At 38.6% G+C, this 22635-nt stretch overlaps 4 protein-coding genes across 4 annotated transcripts in view; 3 read left to right on the forward strand and 1 right to left on the reverse strand.

Annotated features, from left to right (window-relative positions):
• Nucleotides 1-2129: 2129 nt before the first annotated feature.
• Nucleotides 2130-6212, reverse strand: LOC139150809 (aqualysin-1-like). Its single transcript, XM_070723243.1, has 5 exons — nt 6108-6212; nt 5463-5571; nt 3506-3618; nt 2976-3117; nt 2130-2242 (listed from the first exon to the last, which is right to left on the reverse strand). The coding sequence occupies exons 1-5, from the start codon at nt 6210-6212 to the stop codon at nt 2130-2132; spliced, it is 582 nt and encodes a 193-aa protein (XP_070579344.1).
• A 3615-nt stretch (nt 6213-9827) lies between these two features.
• LOC139150886 (E3 ubiquitin-protein ligase TRIM56-like) lies at nt 9828-10934 on the forward strand. The gene has a single exon (XM_070723365.1). It carries the CDS (start codon nt 9828-9830, stop codon nt 10932-10934), a length of 1107 nt encoding a protein of 368 aa, XP_070579466.1.
• Nucleotides 10935-11053: 119 nt separating this feature from the next.
• On the forward strand, nt 11054-12046 carry LOC139150959 (tripartite motif-containing protein 2-like). Its single transcript, XM_070723483.1, has one exon. It carries the CDS (start codon nt 11054-11056, stop codon nt 12044-12046), a length of 993 nt encoding a protein of 330 aa, XP_070579584.1.
• An 8409-nt stretch (nt 12047-20455) lies between these two features.
• Nucleotides 20456-22635, forward strand: part of LOC139122113 (uncharacterized) — a 45235-nt gene continuing 43055 nt past the window's right edge. The window contains exon 1 of the mRNA XM_070687543.1: nt 20456-20754. Coding sequence (XP_070543644.1) covers nt 20706-20754 — 49 coding nt within the window. The 5' untranslated portion in view covers nt 20456-20705. The remainder of the gene's footprint in view (nt 20755-22635) is intronic.

The raw sequence follows: 22635 nt of genomic DNA on the forward strand, positions 1-22635 counted from the left end.
TACGTCACTGTTCTCTCATTAATATGCAAAAATAAATATTTGTCCGCATTTTCAGATAACGCTTTTGAAAATTACGCATGCAACAACGACGAAAATACATCTCAGTGGGTGACTGCTAGTGTAACAGTGATTACTAAAAAACATATTCACGACTCTGAGTACTGGCTGCAAAAACGGCCACGTATGCAACATTGGTAAAATTTGTCCGCATTTCAAGCTGCGTGTGCGATGTCGCGCGCGTACAGCTATATTTAGTAACAAACCTGTAACCGTGAACAGCGCTATTTGAATATGACATATACAAGGCAGTTATGAATATGACATAAAACTCGTCCAATAATCATTTTCATTCAAGGTAATACATTACCAGGTCCATGGGACATTTGAGATTTACAAATTTAAGTAGGACCATCCTGAACCACTGATAGTTAGTGGTGGTACCAGGTGTCCGGAAAACAAAATAGTCTACATAAACATTTTCGCCGAACACGGATCTACAATAACAGATTAGCTAACTTGCTTCTTCCGACCCCTGAATTCTTATTTAGCCCGGGGTCACTGGCTTCCAACATGGATTAATTATATTCCCTCGCCATCAATATTACGAACGATGGTAAAATACGGACTGTCGATAGCCAGCATTTACATGATCGTCGCGGTCTTGATCGTTCTATCGCTGGTGTGTGTTTATCTCTATGTCTCTATGTATTGAGGGAACGTTCACGTTATGATATAACAAGTCGAATCATTGCGCACCCTGTCTTCGACTGATGACGTTCTGATTCTGAGATCGACGTTTTTAAGTTCAAGATTCAAGATAGAAATAAAATAATTCTAAAGCCTTTTCAAATCTAAATTATTCTTTATTTATCAGTATATTACATCAAACCTTGAAAGTTGTGAACTTTTAATTCCGAATCTGCGTCTGAAGTTATAAGATCTGAGGTCTGAGATCTGAGGATCTGAATCTGAGGATCTGAGGATCTGAATCTGAGGATCTGAAAAGTCAACTCTACCATACAACAATATTTATTATCAACCAGAAAATTCTTAACACTCCTGCATGAAACTTTTTTCTGCTTTCTCTTTTGTCTCAGTTAAATGAAACTTTCTTACTGGACACTTCTCCCAAATACATGACACAGCTACAAAATAGACTAGAAGAAAAGTGTCGATTTTACACATGCAAGTGCAATTCTCAACCAACACTGTACATTTTGTGCCATTAAATAACACACCCAGTGTTTCTAAAATAGTTCGCGGTATTTTGGCACGTAATTTCCCGGACGGCATCATACACGGCAACGGTTGACGGCAATATCTCTCTACCTTCAAAATTTTCTTCACCTTGCTGAAGCAGTGTTCAACTGAACGCGCCCAGAGTCAGTCTGGTTGATGTTGAGGACTTTCTTCGAGATATAGATCCGACACTCGAAAAATATGTCAGTGAGTTTCGTCAGAGTTGTATTTCCCAAATCAAAGTACATGTAAATACCTGAAAGAAACCTTGATGATGAGTAGTGCAGTGTCAAGCTTGTTGTGAGTGGCATGCTGAAACGACTGTCGTGATTGTAGACTAGTCAGTGTATGGGAAACGCGCTGTAATCTAACACCAAAGACTTAATTTGTTGCAAATGTTTACTTTTCTAACGATATGCAACATGTAGACTCGTCGAGCTCTGCAAGGCAAACCGGACACTCGATCGAATTCCACTGAAGAAATGTTAGAGGTAATATTTATCCAGCATTTATTGATTCTCAATTGCATATATGAAAACATGTATAACAAACAAACACACACACATAGAAACTAACACAGAGCCCTGGTTGAGGATCGAACAACACTGCTCACTGTCTACTTTAATTATTCAGCAGCCATATTTGATCTGCAACTCGAAAATCATGTGGTTGTTAAAATCTAAACTGTACGTTCATCGCCGATATTTAAAGAACCTTCTGTGATCACACATCTATGAGAATTTTTACGTAAGTTGTATTTGATTTCAAACCGTCTTATTGAAAGAAATATAAAAGATACTAACAGCTAGTGGGGCTTTAGAGGAAGGATGTGAATACCTGGCGAGCTGATGCCGGTGACTTGAAACATGCATTGTTTCCTTGGTTACCAGCTACAACGACGACGGTGTATCCGGCGTCAGTGAGTCTGTTAAATTGACAGCATTGTTCATAACCCTGGAGAAACCACTACCAAGTGACATGGAAACCACAGCTGGTCGGATACCTGACGCAATTAAGTATTCATATAGGTTTTTTGTTGGCAACCTAGAAGAGCTAGAACTTAGAGAGCAAGGATTTCTGGGAAAAGGTCACTATAGGACAATGACACCAACAAAATTTGGAGTACTGACCCTAGCAACAGTAAACCAAAGCGAAATAACGAATTAAACATAGTCACGCGTATTCAACGAAGCACTGTGTGGTGTGACACATTATGGTCCCCTAACTGTAACCATGACAATTGCTTAGGTCATTGCAATTCTGCTCGTAGCTTTTCACTATACTTGTCAACATTTTATAGTAAGAGTCAAGAAGCTTCATCGATGTACATCTTTAAACGTGCCGAAAAGATATCCAAGATACTTAAGATCACCCCAATGAAGGCCATATCATATCGTATAATTATACATGTGTATGAAATACCAGGTGCTATAGTTAGCCGCAAACCTCAATTTCCGCTTCAGTGAATAATATTATCACATTTTTGTCAACTATATCATATTTTGACATGTCTTTTTAGTGTATAGTTGATGTTAAGAAAGTATTCACCGATGTGCAAAGAAAAAGACTTCGCCACAGCAAAATAAATATGCTCGTATACGGTGAGCTCTATACTCTCTCCAGTGTCTTCTCGAATACCCGTATCACAATAGATTGCGGTGCACCTGAGAAAGGTACAGTGGTCGTCAAAACGCTGATAACAAATTGAAACATTTGATTTTACCGCCTTAACTTACCTCCCACGGTACCACTTGATCTTCCACGGTCATTACAGTCGAAAACACGGCATGAGTACAGGGTAACTCCAGGCGCTACACCAACAGTATTTCCTCCAATGGTATCAGCACTGTGTGTACCATGTCCTGTGCAATCATTTCCCTGCAAAATTTAAAAATGGTGTTGAAGCAAGAAAACATTCGTTCTTTGTATTTAGTTTTGCGAAGTCTTGAAATGTTTTGGCGGTTATTAGAATGTGTCAGTGTGCTACTGCAACGCACTCTCTGAGTTTCTAGGTTATCAGACTTGTTTGCTTGAGTCCATTGGCCGAGAGTGGCCCGAATGGGTACATTATTGCTGTTAATTCATCGTTTTGCCGATGTCATTGAATTTGTAAATGTAGAAAACATCTGGGGCAACAATATCGGACAACTGGATATATTATCAGTAATAATATGGGGATGACGTCACAGAATTCATTGGTATTTACAAAGCCATGATATAATAGTCTATAATGTTTTTCTATGTCGTCATGGACACTGTCACTTACGTTGTATCCATCATTGAAAGCATCGCAGAAAAACTTGGCTCTCTGTCCAAAGTCAACGTGAGTGTAACGAATGCCAGTGTCAAGTACAAACACGATGACCCCACGACCGTCTCCTGCACAAGATATGTAGAGAAATACAGTTGAATACTTCTCAAAAATGTCCTGAATTGAATAGACGATCGGACTAACATTTGAAGAAAACAACCTTTTACCAACAGCTGTTCAACGTTTCTACCAGTGAGGGTAATACGTCCCGGTCATGGGTACTTTAGGTCTGGACATTTCAAAACTGAAACTTCGGCTCAAACTTCTCGTAAGAAAACATCATAACCATTCCGTTTTTGAAATACAAACCAGGGTCACTGTGCATAATTTGATACTAGAAAAACACATCCAATACTTACCGACACTTGAAATTCAAAACATCTTACATTCCAGCGTTAATTTTATCGGGAAAGATAAAATTTTCGATTTTGAATTGAGTGGAGGGACTGTGGTTAAGGTGATTTGCGCCTCGAAAGTGAATGACGTAAACTTTTGCTCAAATTTTCCTTGAGGAATCTTTCAACCATTCTCTTTCAAAATCAAGGATAAGAATCGTAAAAGTTTGAGAGTTCAAATTTCTGTCGGCGAGGCGCGTTCTACCTTAAGGGAATTCATTCGACCTTTTTGTGTACTTTGGAGATAATATGATATCAGATTGCATATTTAATTCGACAAAACTTATTATTGACGTTGATGATATTATGATGTAACAGTTATGAAAGTCATTTAACATTTCAACATCAGCAAACTGTATAAGGGATATATCTACTGATTGACTTGAGAAAAGTTTAACGAAACAGCTATATGTACATGAAACATTAAAGAAATTCATTCAGTATTTTCAGATCAACAAAGTACTAATTTGAATAGTTAACCACTTTTCTTAAGATATAAATATCTTGAAGGACTTGACCTAAACTTTGTATGTACATTGAGATACCATGATATAAAAGTAATGAAAGCCATTTAGCATTTTCAGATCAACAAATTAGAACTTCCAATTTGGCACCTCTAACAGGAAAGACAAGACCGAAATTGGAAAAAAATTACCATATTTATTGAGAAACGTCGATACAGTAGATATGAACGATATTTTGCATTTTGATATCAGCTAATTGACAATTTGTATATTTCATGACATTTCTCAATGAGGGATATACAACTGGAAAGACATGATCAAAATAGATTAAAGTGCTATGAATGTTAATGAAGCAATAATTATATGATTGTTGTGAAAGACATTTTGCATTTTTATATGAATGAACTGGTAATTTACATATTTTAACGAGATTTTCACAATATGGCATATAAAACATCAAGGATTTTCAGGCAATTAAATTTGCCACATATTGTGGCAATAATATGATATGATATCAGTTACAGAAATTTAGTATTTTTATTTCAGCTAATTATGTAATGTATCATGTTATTTTAAATCAAACTACTGATGATGAACACCGCCCTCAATGCTGATCATGATAGTTTTGGTGAAGTTGTAAAGTCGCGGTAATAATGTCCGAGAAAAGTATCAATTTTCAAAATACTGTACCCTAAACTCAAAAACGGAAATATTTTTGCAAATCTAAACATTCAACTCCTAATCTTTTCAATCGCGCCAGGCTTACCATAGAAACCCAATGGCATTTCGAGTCACGTTCCAGTCATATTGTACTATACGGATTACCCACTTACAGGAGTGTTAGAGACATCATTTTTACTACTATTTAGACTGCATTTTATCAGATTCTACCTTGTTGTGATAACCCTGAAAAAGCAGTCAGTGTACTGCTAATCGGTGGCTGAAAAAAACTTTGGAAGATTCTATCGAGGGTGGGGTACTGGTTGTGTAACTTAACTATTTACATCTGAGGGAATGAATATTGAAAAAATATGTGTATCTCAGAATACTTACCGAGTGGAGAGGACGAATATACGTTGTCCAAACCCCAAGGTGGTATTAATACTGTTGGATGGACTACCTCGTCTTCTTCAACGTATTCAACCTCATCAATCCAGCGAAGCTAGAAAAGCAAATTGCAAAAAAATACACTATCCTATTACAAACTGTGCCAAACTGAAGTTAGAAAAGACGTCAACGCTACTAACATTAAGCCACATAAGAAACTTGTCTCACCATTGCATGTAAGTACAGACCTTCACTTACCAAGTAAATTTACACAAGATATTTCGTCCAAGTGCATCCTTCTATCCATCCATCCATCCTACATACAAAAATATGTACGAATGATACATACATACATACATACATACATACATACATACATACATACATACATACAGACAACCAGACAGACAGACAGACAGACAGACAAGCAGACAAGCAGGCAGACAGACATCTAAATTAGTCGTCAAACAAATGTTTAGGCTTTTGACATATACTTGGTGAAGATTGACGTTCACACACCCTAAGTTTTACGATGTACTCGTCATCAATTTTCTCATCACCTGCATGGAGTATCGGGGCTTGAGTACTACGCTTTACGAAGGTGGGACGCAATGCGCGGGCTTTTCAGTCCAGCTCGCTTTTCTCCCTCACTTCGACTCTAACTTTGGAATCAGTCTTCTCTTGTGGTGACGTTTTGGTCTTGACCTTCGGAAAAGCCGAGCTATAAGTCAGCAGAATTGCCAACGCACAGGCCATGATAGTCAAGAATTGCCACTTACCCATAGCCGAGGTCGTTAAGTTAGCTTATCAATGTAGTCACTGCTGTGATAATAAAGAATAACACACCAGCAGATCAAGTCGATGCAGTCATGTTTGTATAATTCCTCACCGTAACAACTTTCATTATCACATCTTCATTATGACATCGCATGGGGTAAATTAATATTGTTGAATCACACGTTCATTATGTTGCATGGATTGTATAATTTAATAGCTAGTTTAATTATTTTCAATATATCGTGATCTAACATTCTACAGCCTGTACATGTGATGTAATGTCGCTTCAATTATCCGTGTAACTTGTATCACTCACTAAGTTTTCAATTGCTGTCAATGGTCATAAAATATATAGTTTTAACGTTGTGTGTGATTGTAAGACAAAAACATCATTCTCATTCGTCCAGGAAATTTAGGTCTCTCTTTCGGAGATCAATTCAAGTTACAAAGTAAAGATCACCGATATATGTTCACTTGATTTTGATGCGACGTATCTCTCTCTCTCTCTCTCTCTCTCTCTCTCTCTCTCTCTCTCTCTCTATATTATATATATATATATATATATATGGTGTCGACAAAGCAGCTGGTCCGAACGACCACTCTTGGAACATGGCTCCATTCCAATGCTTCCTGGAAAATTTTAACGTCAGTTGATTGCAAACATCCTATTTCCGTACGAGTACAGCTACGATATTACGCGTTCTTAATGTACAATCTCCAAGAATCCCTGAATCAGGGTATCCAATACACCACTTACTCTCGATATGAAACCGATTATTTCTGACTCAAAACTAATTTCGTTGACACTACACCCTCAATGAAGACTCACCAATTTAAATAATGATTCGATTGGTTCTAAATCTTACCACTGACACCTCAAGAGAGCGCTATTGAATTTTCACTCGGTATAGGGGCTGAACTAATTACCAAAGACACTTAACATGCTTCAGGTATCAAACTTTTGTTAATATCCATAAAAATAGCTCAATGGCGTCATGTAATTTCTTTCAACCATTATTGTTGACAGTGTATAGAAAAATGTTGTAATGTTGGAATACGGAGAGATACCCGGACTAAAGGGGAGGGGCTAAAAGATTTTACGGGCGATTTATCTACTTAAGCACCGAGCGTGAATTCCCCCACCCCCACCCCCACCCCACCTTCCATTCTCCTTCGACTACGGGTTCAGATCGGGATCGTCACTGACCTTTCATTAGTCTAAATCATAACACATTATCAGTAATTTGTGAATAATATATTCAGGGACTGAAGTACAACCAGTTTAAAACTGCTGACTGCACTTTACCATTAAAATAATAAATCTCTCGAAAAACCGATCGGATTATTCTCTCATTACGCTTCTCTTTTGTGTCCGTAGTGAAACATCATAATTAAGATAAAGTGCGTGGAAAGAATAATGTATAGGGATTGTCAAACAAAATCGAAAACCTGCTACGGCATCTGTAGGTTTTTTTCTGATGTATAAACGGTACAAATTAGCAACGACAGAGGAAAAAATACGATGACTTCACTCAAGTCTATATATAATATTGGAAATTCGCTGCACATTTGTAAGGTTTAATGCTTTGGTAGTCATAGTTGCATAAATTAAATAAAGAACCTTTGCCAACTACGGCTTTCCTTAAAATACAATAGGGGATAAAACTGAATCCCCGTCAATGGAAATTCAGCGAAGAGGTCTACAAAAATGTTAAAGAGTGGGATGAACGCTATACAGGGAGTTTCTCCCGGAGAATCCGTCCGTCAGAAACAAACTCACTACTGCGCAGACTCAAAGGTTACGCGTGCAATCGTAAGGAAAACCTTGCCTGGGCTGCCAAATTCCAAATAGGTTGTATAAAATAGGAGAGACACAAGATCAACTATTACAAATGAACCTTATTTATGTTTTTTTAAAAATTCACCGGCTTGAACCAAGTCTAGATCTGTTATTTTGAGGTGGCACTTGTTGCATATTTCTGCCAATGTGCATATGCAAATGACACAAAGTCCAAGTAGGATTGTCAGCTTTATTTGTTTCTGATACGTCTTTCAGTGCAGACCCGTTATCAGTTTGTGCACTGATTCCTGAGAAGGCGAGGCTATGGAGACAAGGTACGAAAGATGTACTAACTTACAAATACCACCGTTGGTGGCAGCTCCATACAGCCTACTGAAGCCATACGTTACCACATGCAGATTAACAACAAAAATTGCAAGCATTACATAAATTATTTTTACTATTCATAAAATGTAATTGATTTGACGTTGGCCATGGATATAGTACAATTCGAGTGTATACCTCGTTGCAGGCAAAGCCGTCGTTGTACTCAATATTACACATTTTGCTCGAATAAAGAGAAGATTTTGGATATTCTGTAAAATAAATTTAGCTTGTAGTGAAAATATTTATAAGGACACCAAAATATATACTAAATATGCTAGAGAAATTGTTGTTTTGACCAAAAATGAGAGGCATTTTCCAAAAGCTTCTTTGTAGCAAATGTTTTCTGAAAAGTATAAGTACAGCACTTCATTTTGTTTTGCAAAACTTGTAAGTTCAAACACACGCACAAAAAACCTATACTAGCACAAAAATGTCACAGGGTAGAATGCACCTCGGGGAAAGATATTGGATCACTCAAACTTTTACAATGCTTTTCTGATCTACCACTTGTGGAGGTATAATTTAAAGCTCTTGGTCTATTGTCACCGTCTCAGATTTATTAAAGCTCGAAAAAAAAGTTTTATTTTTCTCCATAGAGTTAACACAGGGATGGCGGCCATTTTGAATTTCAAATACCGCCAATTGTAGATCTAGGGTTTTGTTTCTCTAGTACCGAAATTTGCATGATGACCCCCCATCTTAATTCTTGATTTTAAATGGTTGAAATATTCTTCGAGGAAAGTTTGAGCACAAGTATAAAGTCTTTAACTTTCGATGCGCATATTACCTTAATCTTATTTGACGAACAATTTGCGCTGAACTTTGTCAACTAAAATTAGGCCTACATGATTCAAAGTTCACGAAATCTATCGATCACATTTTTGAACAAGTTTGTATCAAGTTTTGGAATTTCAATATATAAAGAAGCAGCTTATGTGAAGGTTACAATGAAACAAGTTAGTTTGAGGTGGTACTTGTTACATATTATTACTAATATGTATATGCAAATGGTATAAAATCCAAGTACTACTAGGGTTGTCAACTTCATGTGTTTCTGATAAATCTTTCTGTGCAGACCCCTTTCAGGTTATGCACTGATTCCTGAGAAGGCGAGGCTATGGCGACAATGTACGAAAGATGTATCAAATTACAAATACCACCGTTGGTGGCAGCTCCATACAGCCTACTGAAGCCATACGTAACCATACAGATTAAAAACAAAAATTGCAAGCATCAAGTAAATTATTTTTTCTATTCAACTCGAAAAAAATTTCCATACTCTATTTCTTGTGTACATTTTTTCACACGCGGCCCTCAACATCTTTTCGCAAACCCGCCACTCCCCATATAAGATGGTGTACCCCTGAATACGGCAGTACATAATACATGTCAAAGTTCACTGATCTAATATAAGGAAAGCGAGCGCCATGGCTTCCAATCAACCAGAGATTCTGGACAAATTCAATGAGAATTTTCTCCTGTGTGGGATCTGTTCAGAGCGGTACAAGAATGCTAAAATTCTACCGTGTCTACACAGCTTTTGTGAGCCGTGTCTAGGTAAGCTGGCTGAGAAAAGTGGCGTAATAACCTGTCCAATATGTCGGCGTTCTCATGAACTTCCTGATGATGGCGTGTCGGGCATTGAAAACAATGTCTTCTTGAACGATTTGGTTCGGGTGTTAGATAGCGAAGAAAATGACCAAGGTTCCAGAAAGTGCGAAGGTTGTAGACAAAGTGACCAGGTACAACAATGTATTGAATGTTCCATGGCATTTTGTCAGATTTGTGTGACAACGCACCAACAAATTCCTCTCACAAGCTCACATCGGCTGATGTCTCTTGTCGAATATCAGAAGGCAAAGTCCGTTGACCCAGTTTCAGTGCGGCCTCCAGTACACTGCACCAACCATTCAAACTACGAGATTGAATTCTACTGTGACACGTGTGACAAAGCAATCTGTTTGAAATGCACTGTGTTAGACCATCCCATGACAGAACACAAATACAGATGTGTGAAAGACGCTGCCAAAGAATTCACAACAGAGCTGTCGGCTGCTATCGACAAAGTGAAAGTGAAAGAAACTCAAGCAAGAGATAGCAAAGCGAGTATTACATCCGTACTGCAATCTCTGGAGACATGCGTACAGAGAGAAGAAAATAAAATACAAGAACACACTCGTAGTGCCATTGAGAATATTACTGGTATGATTCAAGAAAGTGGCGACCAACTCGTGAAAGAATTGAGAGAAGAGTATAATGCGAGGAAGTTGAATCTGGATGCACAGTTGAAAGAACTGGATATAATGGAGAGTGACCTGAGTAATGCGAGAGAATATGCAGAGAATGTGATGCATTATGGGAACACATCGGTTTTGATGTCGGCCAAAGTGGGTATAGCGAGTCAAGTGGTACGGTTACTGGAATTAGAAACGGAATGTCACCCAAAGAAAGCGACTACATGGAGTTTGAACCATGTGACGACTTCTGTGAAAGAAAGACTGTCGGAGCGATACTATCGATCCCATGTAAAGTGAGCAGCGCACCAAGTTATGCAAGAGTTGACGAAGATATCATCATAACTATAGCTGTATCAAAAGAAGAAAGATCATCACAGAATGCAGTGTCACTGTCAGCAGAGACTATTGAATCAACAATGAAATCACCCAACGGCAGCACAGAGAAAGTGGGAGTATTCGATGATCGAAATGAATGTTTGACTTTGAAAACCAATGCAAAGGTTGAAGGAAAACATGAACTCTCGGTGTCTGTTCGTAATAAACCAGTGAAGGGGTCACCTGTTAGAATTCAAGTTATTCCTAAGAAAGGTTTGCTTTGTAAATTTGGGGAGAAGGGTTCAGGGGTTGGTCAACTTAACCGTCCCTATGGTGTGAAAATTGTACGAAATGACACAGCTTTAGTTTGTGATCATAACAATAATAGAATACAGTCTTTTAATTTTAATAGAAACTATGATAATATGGTTCAGTTCATGAGGTTAGATGAATTGCAGCCTAATGATGTCACGGTTTTCGATGACGGTAATATAGTTATAACAGATGAGGGACGTAGGGAGATATGTGTCTGCGATGAGAATGGCAAAGTTATTAGATTTTTTGGAAAGGGGAACATTTCTCTCCCCGTCGGGATTGAAGTAAACCCCATCAATAGCAAGCTGTATGTTGTAGATTACGGCGCACACTGTGTTCACATATACGACCAAGATGGCAATCATATCAAATCGTTTGGGCGGTATGGTAGCAAGGAAGGCGAGTTTAATCGTCCATGGTTTATTTGTGTAGACGGTGATGGTAATGTCTACGTGGCAGATGGCGATAACCATCGAATTCAAGTGTTTGATATTGATGGTCAGTTCATGTATTCATTCGGCTCCCAAGGAAGTGGTGATGGCCAGTTTGATTATCCCCGTGGCGTGGCAGTAGATAAACACGGCTATGTCTACGTCTCAGATAGTGATAATAACAGAGTTGTTAAGTATGAAGCAGAAGGCAAATTTGTTTGCCGTGTTGACTGTGAAGGCAATGGACTCCGCTCGCCGTATGGTATTTGTGTAACAGATGACGAACCGTTTGGTAGAGTACTGGTCGTTGATCATGGAAATAATTGTGTCAAAGTTCTTGCACAATAATTTCATGACAATAATGAGATGAGAACATTATGATTAAAGTTCATAGGCACTAGTACTTTGAACAGACACTTTTAAAAACCAATCATTTCGCAAGCTTATTCACTATTTAATCAAGATAAGCTTAAGTGTTTTTGAAAGAAAAAAATAATCCACAAAAGAAAATAGTGTAGAACAGTATGTTTTACTCTGAAACTTAATGATAAAACATTGAATGTTTGTGTTTTACTCACCTCTTGCAGTTTCCCTTCAGAACTGTTATAGTGGAAATTTTAATTGTGAAATCAAAACACTGTGGTTTTCAATATAATAGTAGTAACTTCATAAGGCGAGAAAAAAAAAATTATCTGTTCAACGGGCCCGACCGACCCATATTTGGACCACTCCCCATTTTTCTTTTTTTTCCCCCGAAATCTTTACGAATCTGAAGAAACGCGGAGATATTATTCAATGAACATCTGTCTGTAAGATGAATGACCTTCACATTTTCGATGACATTGACTTGAGTGAGATTGATAAAGGCTATGATTTGAAGAGTTAAGGTGGAAGCGCATCACAAACATTTGGTCAAGGTGAAGGGCAGGGTTAATACGCCGTGGAAAATAAACTATTACGCCACATGTTCCGTGTAGCATAGACACTCTGTACTGTGTTGTTTCACCGGCGTTTATTTCACGTCCGAGTGGTTGTACAGTCTATATTTTCAAGTGTTCCTATTTTCAGTGTTCCTTGAAAATTCTTTATTGTTCTTTGAGTCATCATTCGTTCCGATTTTCGTCATGGCTTTCACCTATCGAACGTGTGATTGTAAGCAGCAGTTCTCACAGCAGGACGAACATGATTTGTTTTTCCGTTGTCGAGAATCAGGTGCCGCCAACTAAGCTGTTCGTGCAAAAAGGTGTTCGTGCGAAGTTTTTTAGCGGGCGGGCAAATTTCAAAACTTATCAGCGGGCGGGGAGAAAATATTGATATTTAATGTGGGCGGGGAAGAATTTCATTACTTTCAGCGGGCAGGGAGAAAATGTTTGACAGTGGGCACCGGAAAATACGTAGAGGGAGGGGAAAGCGGCGTGGTTGATAAAACTTGAGGAGAAATTAAACGCCTAACTTAGAGGGAAGCAATGTTCCAAGTACACTGCTAAATACTGGCATGGTTTTGTGTTGATCTGGGTTGCCTAGTGGGCCTCTACTTGGCAATGGGGAATTTTAGTAGTGGAGAGAGGGCAGTGGGGAGCTTGAAGTGTTGTGGGGAGCGGGGAGCAGGCAGACTGTAGATACCGGAGGGCAGTGGGCATCAAAATTCAGTGGGAGGGCACATTTTCAGTGTATGCCAGTGGGAGGGCAGTTACGAACAGCTCTCACTTTCCCCTCCAAAGTTTAGGTCAAGGTCAAAAATAATAAAAATCGGTATATCAGCCTTCAAAACATGTTTTGTGATGATTTTGCGAAATTCATGAAATTTACCAGTTGGCGGCACCTGGAGAATGCACCTTGTGACATTTGTTTGACTTGGACTCAGTACGAATGGTCTAATTTCGCTCCCTCGTTCGACGACGTCACCCGGACATCCCCGGGGCTGACCCGTCAGTTTCTGAGTCGCGAGTTTTGGTTGGAATGCACAGTGCTCATATGTCTGGTGACACCAACACAGAAATTAGCTCCGTTAGATTCAGGTGCCGCCAACGAAGCTGTTCGTGCAGCGGGCGGGCAGGTTTCAAAACTAATCAGCGGGCGGGGAGAAAATATCAATATTTACTGTGGGCAGGGAAGAAATTTCATTACTTCCAGCGGGTGGGGAGAAAATTTTTGACAGTGGGCACCGGAAAATACGTAGAGGGAGGGGAAAGCTGCGTGCTTGATAGAACCTAACTTAGAGGGGAGCAATGTTCCAAGGTATACTGCTAACTGCTTGCATGGTTTTGTGTTGATCTGGGTTGCCTAGTGGACATCTAGTTGGCAATGGGGAATTTCAGAAGTGGGGAGAGGGCAGCGGGGAGATTGAATTGTTGTGGGGAGTGGGGAGCGGGCAGACTGTAGATACCGGAGGGCAGTGGGCATCAACATTCCGTGGGCGAGCACATTTTCAGTGTATACCAGTGGGAGGGCAGTTACGAACAGTTCTCACTTTCCCCTCCAAAGTTTAGGTCAGGGTCAAAAATAAGAAAAATCGGTATATCAGCCTTCAAAACAGGTTTTGTGATGTTTTTGAGAAATTCATGAAATTTACCAGTTGGCGGCACCCGTAGATTGAACTGTAGAAGTGAAGGCAAAGAAGCTGTTGTGAGACAACCAACCCATGTCAACAAAAAATTGAAAAAATCATGAACGTACTAAACAACATATCCAGTATATTTTATGTGACTAAGAAAAAGCATGAAACACACAAAAAGTGTTTATATTATATGTTCTGTTTAAGAAAAAAAAATCAAAAAAAAAAAAAAAAAAAAAAAATCCGACCTACCTACCCAACTTTGAAGTCATCCCGCCCGTTGAACAGCTTTTTTTTTTTTGGCCTTAGTAAAAAATGAACAAGGTATAATTTGCCATATTCAGAAAAGCGTCATTTTTGCTGGTACATGTAATCGAGGCTGGTTGCCAGTACTGAACTTGAATAAACTTACCGATATTTTTCAAATTGTTCGAGCATGATGTATTCTTCAATGAATTCTGTCGGGGTAAGCTATCGTGATGTTTTGCATGTTAGCAAACTTTATATGGAAAATGTGCTCTCAGTGTACAGGTGACTTTTGTGACAGACGAAAGTTACTTTGTTCGTATAAAGTGCCACTGTAATGTTCATTATTGCATAATTAATTTGAGCGTCTACACCTCACCGAAGTGTCGGTTCACCCAAAATTAGTACCGTTTTCGACTTTGGAGTCACATCTCTGGCCACCTCGCTAGCTTTTTTAATGAAATAAAATGACACATTCTGATAAAAGGAATCGAATTGCCTTTCCATGATTGCTCAGTATCCCATGTTGGAGAGAAGACTCTATTCCGAAACTGGTGTATCCAAGGAAATGGAGCATATCAGGCGTTGTCCACCACAACCATCAAATATTTACTGAAATTGAAGTTTTGTACAAATATTGGTGCTTTCCGCGATTTTAAGAGCGATGTTGTGACACAACCATGGGTATGGTTTATGCTACACTTCGTACAGGAACTATTATATGTAACACGATTCCCTGTTCAATTTAGTGGTCAACCTGTACAATATTTGGGTAAATTCTCTCACAAAGATCTATGTTTTTCTTTAAAGAATGACGTCACCACATTCAAAAAGCTAAAGTTTGTATGGCTTTTGACTCATTTACTTCGTTAAGTAGAGGGGACATTATCCTTGCCGCACCACCTCATTTAATGTTTGCAGCAATAAGCAGAGGTCTGAATCCTAAGAGGAAGATTATCCCCATATCCCAAAGCCAACGTAGAGAGATGAAGATACAAATGTTTAGGAGTTGTTTAGTAGCACATGTAACCCATCGTTCCTTAAACGAAATGATGTACAAGTAAAAACCACAAGTAGACTTAAGTTTGTAAAGAAATGTATTCTGGAAAACGAGTTACCACTGTAAGTAGATCGTCTTTCATGTTTCAATAATTAATAGATGCCCGAGAAAGACTGCACAGAATGAAATTCCTGATTGATAAGACATTGGTAATTTGGTAAAGTATGAGAATATTTTTTTTAAATTCAAATTTGTATTTTCCCGATCCTGAAAAATAAATCTATGTTTTCTAAGAATGTGCCAAATTTAGGTCACAGATTTTGACAAATGTTGTAAAAGTACTCGCTTTGCTGAGTGCGAAAGGTATATTGAAGCTCAACTTTAATTTTTACTGTTCATTTGTGGAGAGAACTGTTAAATAGTGGACAATTAGGAAAAACCTGACAAATAAACAGTATAAATCAAAATTGTGCTTCAGTATACCTTTCGCACTCAGCAAACAGAGTACCTTTACAACATTTGTCAACAATCTGCGATGTAAATTTGGCACATTCCTAGACTGGCATAAATATATAGGACAGTCATTACAAGCAGGATCGCGTTCATAAATCCGAAGATATGTTACGCTTGCCAAGCACCATAGGCCCCTATACATCCACGCGCTCTTCCCATAAAAACTCGACAGTGCAAAAGAGGGTTCCGTAGCTGTAACAGGTGATACATTTATTGTTGCTCCTTAGGTACAAATTTAAATATGACAAATTCAGTTGTCAGCAATAAATAATATTGGATACTACATACACGCAGACAATGTTGACAAGTTTAGCCATATGCATTTTGTCGCGAATTTCAGAGTAGAAGAAGACAATTTCTTTCACAAACAAAACAAAAACACCAGAAAGTAAGTTGAAAGTACAGCTAATGGAACTTTAACATAGAAATGGAGTATAGTTCATTTGAAATATTATATCGGAACTTTCCCAATATTTTAATAAATATATCAGCTTTGTTATGATTTGGTCAACAGTTTACATATGTCTCTTGTGGATTTTATCTCTTCGAAATCTGCGCTGCAATTTAATCTCGTTTGTCGATTTAGCATTTTCAAGTCTTCAAAAAACTTTCGCTATTGAATGGCCTTTCAATACAAAGGAGAATACCGAAAAAGCATCGTACAATCCGTGTGTCCGGCAGGTTTTTTTCACCCTGTGCTTAAAACTTAACGTAGAAACGGACAGAGGATACTGCAGATTAAGGCCGTGTGGTTCTGCGTGTGCTTCCATGTGATTTGTGATGCCGCGGATAATGCCATTCTGTACCGTATATGGTATCGATTTATCGAGCAACGTATAATCTCTAGAGAGCCGTTAACAATCATTTCCGGTAGTCTGTATTGCATGACCCGAAGTTTTCCTTTACGGCTTTCAAGTTCCATTAAATGTTACTACAGGTTAACGTATTTTCAATATATTTTATTCTGTATGTAAATTAAGGAAATATCCAATGTTATTGTTCCTGTTACACTTATCAAAGCATGCATGTTCATAATTTGCCAACATGAAATGAAATATGAAAAATATATTTAATGTTATTGTTTACAGCTGAATTTTGGTACGAACCAGAATTCATCCAATGACGTGTTGCGTTGTGTACACATCGTGTTGAGTTTGAAATCTTAATACTTTGTGTTATGACGTACTTTTGGATGGATAGGAGAGGAAAGTGTACTGTAAAAAAGCAAATCATAAATAAAAATTACGAAAGGTATCATGTGAGACTATATCTCCAGGACTGTGTATTGTGCTTTGAGTAAAGTACAAAGGTATAATCCACGGTATTCGACATTTATTCAAATCCTTTTGGTTGAAACCGAAGTGGAACCAAAACGTGTCCATTCCATCATTGGTTGTATCTGCTACTGCCTGCGTGGTTTGCCAGTCCCATCGACTTTAAGACATTTTACCATATCGCTTTCCAGTCCAGCGTCGCTTCACCAACCAATCAAGGCAAAGTGCGCTACTTGCAGTAGTGATAGCTGTGGTTTTTGAGAAGATGAAGCGAGGAGCGGGGCGGCTTTTCACTCCTTGATGCTAGGTCCTTCATTGTGCTCAGGGCTCTGAGCCAATTACTCTTAGTTCCTAGACGAAGTATTTTTGCCTTCGGAGATTTTTGGAGTATGGGCGAAGGCCAAAAATCTCCTAAGGCAAACATGGTTCGTCTTGCGACTAGGCTATTGACCAATCGACGAGGCCTTGAAAGCGAGCCCACACTTTCCCACAGCAGTTTTGAATGTCTAAAATGCGAATCATATTTTTCCTTTTAAATAATGATAGTCTTAGTTTTTGGTCTTATGTGTATTGTTTCTTTCCTACGTTGGCGTGCTTAAAATGTGTTAGTGGTGAATATGAGAGATAGTGTTTGAAGAATGAAAATACGATTGAACACTTAACTTCTTTAATTTGTTTAATCAACATGAGAATTCAACATGACAAGATATTACTGCAATACCCAGAACGCTTCGCGGCATTACAATCCATGGCACTATGCCCCAACATTATCCTTATGAAAGGCATCGTGAGATAAGTTTTACCAACTAGTCTTAAGGTAGAATAAGTATGCACCTCGAAAGTGAAAGACGTAATAAACTTTTGCTCAAACTTTCCTCATGAAACTTTCGACCATTCTCTTACCAAATCAACAATAAAAATCAGGGGTCAACGTGCAAAATTTGATACTAGAGAGATGAACTACCCAAGATTTCCCAATATTCAAAATGGCTGCAATCCCTATACTAACTCTATGGGGAAAAATAAAAAATTTCTATTTTCGAAAAGCATAGACAGTGAAAACTATACTTCCATCAATAGCTTTACAACGAGCCCTAACAAATGGTAGATCGGAAAAGAATTGATAAAATTTGAAGTCCCGAATATCTGTCCCCGAGTCGCGTTCTACCTTAAATCAAGTGACCACTTTAATACTGTTAGTTTATTTGCAGTTAAACGTCATTAATTTGTCTGAAATAATTGATATTTACCACATTAATTTTAAATGATCGCGCAGTTCATTCTTGACAGGGTCACAGTGCATACTTGTTCAGCTAGTATGTCACTGTTGTCCGTAGGCCACACCACATATGTTGAAAAGTACCCTGCGAAGGCTGAGAAAAGCCAATGGTTGGCAATTCGCGATCGAATGTTCGCTTTGATGTTCTAGGAATAACTCTGGTAAAATTAGCAGGAAGACGTCAGTAAAGGGAGGATGCTGCGTTCAGTGTTTTTGTTTTTCTCTCACCTACCTCCTCGATACCTTCGGAGCACAGGGAATTTCTGAGATTCCTTCTCAGAAATATATCGGGTTTTTATGTTGAGAGGAGATACTCAATCCTTACATAAAATACATCGAAATACAACTCTCTCTCTCTCCCTTCCTCCCGGCCCCCTCTCTCTCATATGTCACTTTAAAATATTCCAATGTAGATTTACGGCGGCAGTCCAAGATCCGTTGTTCTCGCAATAGTAGTTGTTGATGTTGATATCAATACTTTGTTCTCTCTTTGAAGTTACATGCAATTAATCAATTTGTTTTAGGAATGTACGCTAGCTGATAAAAACCTCCTCCTAAAAGACCAAATTACACTGTACATGTACACACTATTTTGATCGAAATCTGGCCAGATTTGGTATTGGAACTGAATGACTGGCCAAAATACGAACAAGCGACGCACTGAGTGAAGATGACTCTCTTGAGCTGATGAAAAACCTTGCGCCTCTAAAGGGAACGCTATCATGTAAATGTCTGCTTGTTTTGATTCGTTAAGATAACATCGTGCATCTTTGATATTCAGCAAACTTTGGGGTCGTTCTCCATTGCACAATTTGCAGTCTATAGACTTATACCGATACATCGTAAGTTCTCGACCCTGCCATGTTTACATCATTGAAAGCTTCTGAAAAATGATTGTCACTTAATTAGTCATATCGCTGTATGTTTATAATTCAAATGTCTGCGGGAGTTTCAAGATATTTTGGGTACTTAAAATACAAAACGTCACAGCCTACGGAGCTCAAACACTACGTGTGCAAAACTGTAATTCTTACTGCTTACACCAATTTTCCATGCTTGAACGAATACATGTGTACGTAGATTTTCAAGACTGGCAGCATTAAAACTGCAATTTATTGAAGATCAGTTTTATCAGCGGCTGGATAAATGTTACACGCAAAATCTTAAGATATGACATAGTAGTGATGTAAAACGCAGGACCGACCACACACATTGTACAGATCTATTTCTGATTCGTATGTACTGAGACATATCCTTAGATCCTTTCAACAGATGGTCTCCAGCGAACAACTAATGCTAAACCACAAGCATCAGGAAGGTATGCAAAATAGTTTGTAAAGGCAGAGATCTTGCGGTCGGGGAGAAAGTTCAACATTGACTGTCTAAGTGAGTTTTAAGCCTTTGTTCTCCTTTGATACTGTGAAAGTTGTGTTTAGTTAATGAGTTTATTCAGATACGAAGCTTATAAAAAAAGTCAAATGCAAAAGTTAAATCACCAAAAATACCTTTTGCTTTTACATCATAGATTTTTAGTCAGACCTAATCAGTTTAATCAGGAAACAAGGAACTTTATAATTACTATAAGACAAGAAGAAATGAGAGACCTTCCATACGGATAGAATACTGCGGCGCTGTTGACGGAAAAAATGAAAATTTCATCAATAAATCTTCCCAAGACTGATTTACCCTCCACAGGCAGGCTTTTTGAAAATATTGGGTTAAAGGTCAACCTTAACCTTACTTTTACCGAAACGCAGAGTATTTCACACCATATGAACTTGTGTTACAGTAAATACATTCCATTTTAGGAAAGACTGTTTCCAATGCCTGAAAACGATTGTGTTTTTTTGGTAAAAAACACGGTGTGAGGGCGTCCGTGAACGGGCTGAGGTCAAAGGTCGGTATCGTCTCAAAACAATATGTCCGCGCTCACTTCAAGTTCAGCTAATCTTCTACGGTTCTTCGGCTCGTTTTCTGCCTTTGTCCGCAATAAGGTGATGTATTTATGATCAACTGACAAGTTTTACCAAGTGAGATTAACCTCCGTTCATGTATTCAGCCAACTTTGCACTGCCAGAACAGGTTTTTGCGTCGCTGTCGTCTCAACTTCGCACTCCATTTGCGGGAAATTTGAAAATAACATGGCGGGCATGGACGATTTGAACACAGAAGAGACAGAGGAGTACATGGGTAAGTGTGAAACAATCTGACGTCAAAAGATGCTGTTGGCTATTTAATTAGAGTTGTTTTTTTTCATCAAAAGGAAGTTTATTTACCGTTTTGTAGCTGCAGCATCACAATACGATCTGTTAATTAATTCTCAACATGGTTTCCGGAATGGAAGGTCCTGTTTGACCAACCTATTGGAATTTTTGGATGAAGTCACTCAATGTATCGACAATGGTCACCCAACTGATGTAATTTATTTGGATTTCGCCAAGGCCTTTGATAAAGTCCCTCACAAAAGATTGATAAAAAAACTGGACTGTCATGGAATTTCTGGATCAATAACACAGTGGATTGAAGCATGGTTACAAGATAGGCAGCAACGGGTTGTCATTATCTTCGTCTTGCAAAATGTGTGTAGTGGTGTACCTCAAGGCTCGGTCTTAGGGCCTGTGCTGTTTTTAATATATATAAATGACATTGACATAGGAGTTGCATCGTCAATCAAAAATTTGCAGATGACACTAAATTATATAGAGCAATCAGACAAGATGAGGACACTTCATTGTTACAAGAGGACATCGGCAAACTTCAGTCTTGGGCTGATAAATGGCAGATGAGTTTCAACGTAAGCAAGTGCAAGGTAATACACATGGGCTCCAACAATCCAAACTACCCTTATATGATGGATGGTACTGAATTGGAAAGTGTTGAGGAATAAAAGGACCTAGGAGTTTTGATACATCAAAGTTTAAAGCCAACCCGAATGTGTGTGGAATCAGCCAGAAAAGCAAACAAGGTGCTTGGTTTGATCAAAAGGACAATGTCTTATAAGTCAAAAGACAGTTGGTACATTCTAACTTGGAATATGCTGTGCAAGCCTGGTCGCAGTGGATGGCCAAAGATGTTTTTATTTTAGAAAAAATGCAAAGACGTGCAACCAAACTTGTTCCTAGTTTATGTCAACTACCTTATGAAGAGAGACTGCGATTACTGAAACTTACTAGCTTACAAGCTAGAAGAATTAGAGGAGACATGATCCCGGTGTACAAGATTTTGAATGGAATTGATTCATGTTGTGTTTCCCTGCAAGTAAACAGAGATGCCCGGACTAGAGGTCATTTCTAGAAATTAGTAAAACCAACATCCAGATTGGACCTGCGTAAATTCTCCTTCCCATGTCGAGTAGTTACCGAATGGAACAGCCTGCCTGAGTGGGTCATTAACTCTGACAGTGTTAATGCCTTCAAAACTCCTACGACTCCTACATGTGTACCTGTTAAGCTGTTGACCGTCATCTATTTTTATGCGTTTGCCAGAGGGATCTATTATCCGGTGAAGGATATCTCTCCCTTTTCCGAACTGAACTGAACTGAACTGTATCTTATCCGTGTCGAGGAATTTTCTTTGCCGCAATGGGCCATGATGGCGATGTATTTGCATGGAGGGTAGCTTTGCATGGAACTTGGAAGGGCTGTATTCATGGTTACGTCGCCCCGTTGCCATGCAGAGCTATAATACCCACAATACAAGTGGCGGAAAAGCTGCGGGTCACATCACTGCAGTTTCGGAGATTGGAGCCCACCGCAGTCTAATTTGAGTCAAGGGCGAGAGTTTTGAAAAATTGCCACCCCATTTGGAGGAGGAGTGTGTTCATAAAATCTAACACTTCTGGAAATCTAACATTGTTCAATCTGATTAAATATTAGGGTGACCGGACGATTTTTAAAACTGAAATTTTTTGCCAAAATCTTGATGGCACCTGTTGAAAGTGTTGGTACAAAGTCCAAATCTGAAAAAATAATTTGGCTAATTAGCATGATCACAATTTGGCAGCCTCTGGAAAATCAAAGTTTCCAAATTCTTTCCCTAAGAATATTGTAATGAGGAATAATGAGACAATAT

Source organism: Ptychodera flava, chromosome 1, assembly GCF_041260155.1.
Source record: "Ptychodera flava strain L36383 chromosome 1, AS_Pfla_20210202, whole genome shotgun sequence".
Classification (NCBI taxonomy): domain Eukaryota; kingdom Metazoa; phylum Hemichordata; class Enteropneusta; family Ptychoderidae; genus Ptychodera; species Ptychodera flava.

What these genes read in the sequence shown, in the direction of transcription:
- LOC139150886 (XM_070723365.1), top strand. Translation starts at nt 9,828, where the DNA reads ATGGCTTCCAATCAACCAGAGATTCTGGACAAATTCAATGAGAATTTT.
- LOC139150809 (XM_070723243.1), bottom strand. Translation starts at nt 6,212, where the DNA reads ATGGCCTGTGCGTTGGCAATTCTGCTGACTTATAGCTCGGCTTTTCCG. An exon ending in ATATTCGTCCTCTCCACTCG is followed by an intron (nt 3,619 to 5,462) that starts GTAAGTATTCTG and finishes TATCTTGTGCAG; the next exon opens with GAGACGGTCGTGGGGTCATC. An exon ending in CTTTCAATGATGGATACAAC is followed by an intron (nt 3,118 to 3,505) that starts GTAAGTGACAGT and finishes TAAATTTTGCAG; the next exon opens with GGAAATGATTGCACAGGACA.
- LOC139150959 (XM_070723483.1), top strand. Translation starts at nt 11,054, where the DNA reads ATGAAATCACCCAACGGCAGCACAGAGAAAGTGGGAGTATTCGATGAT.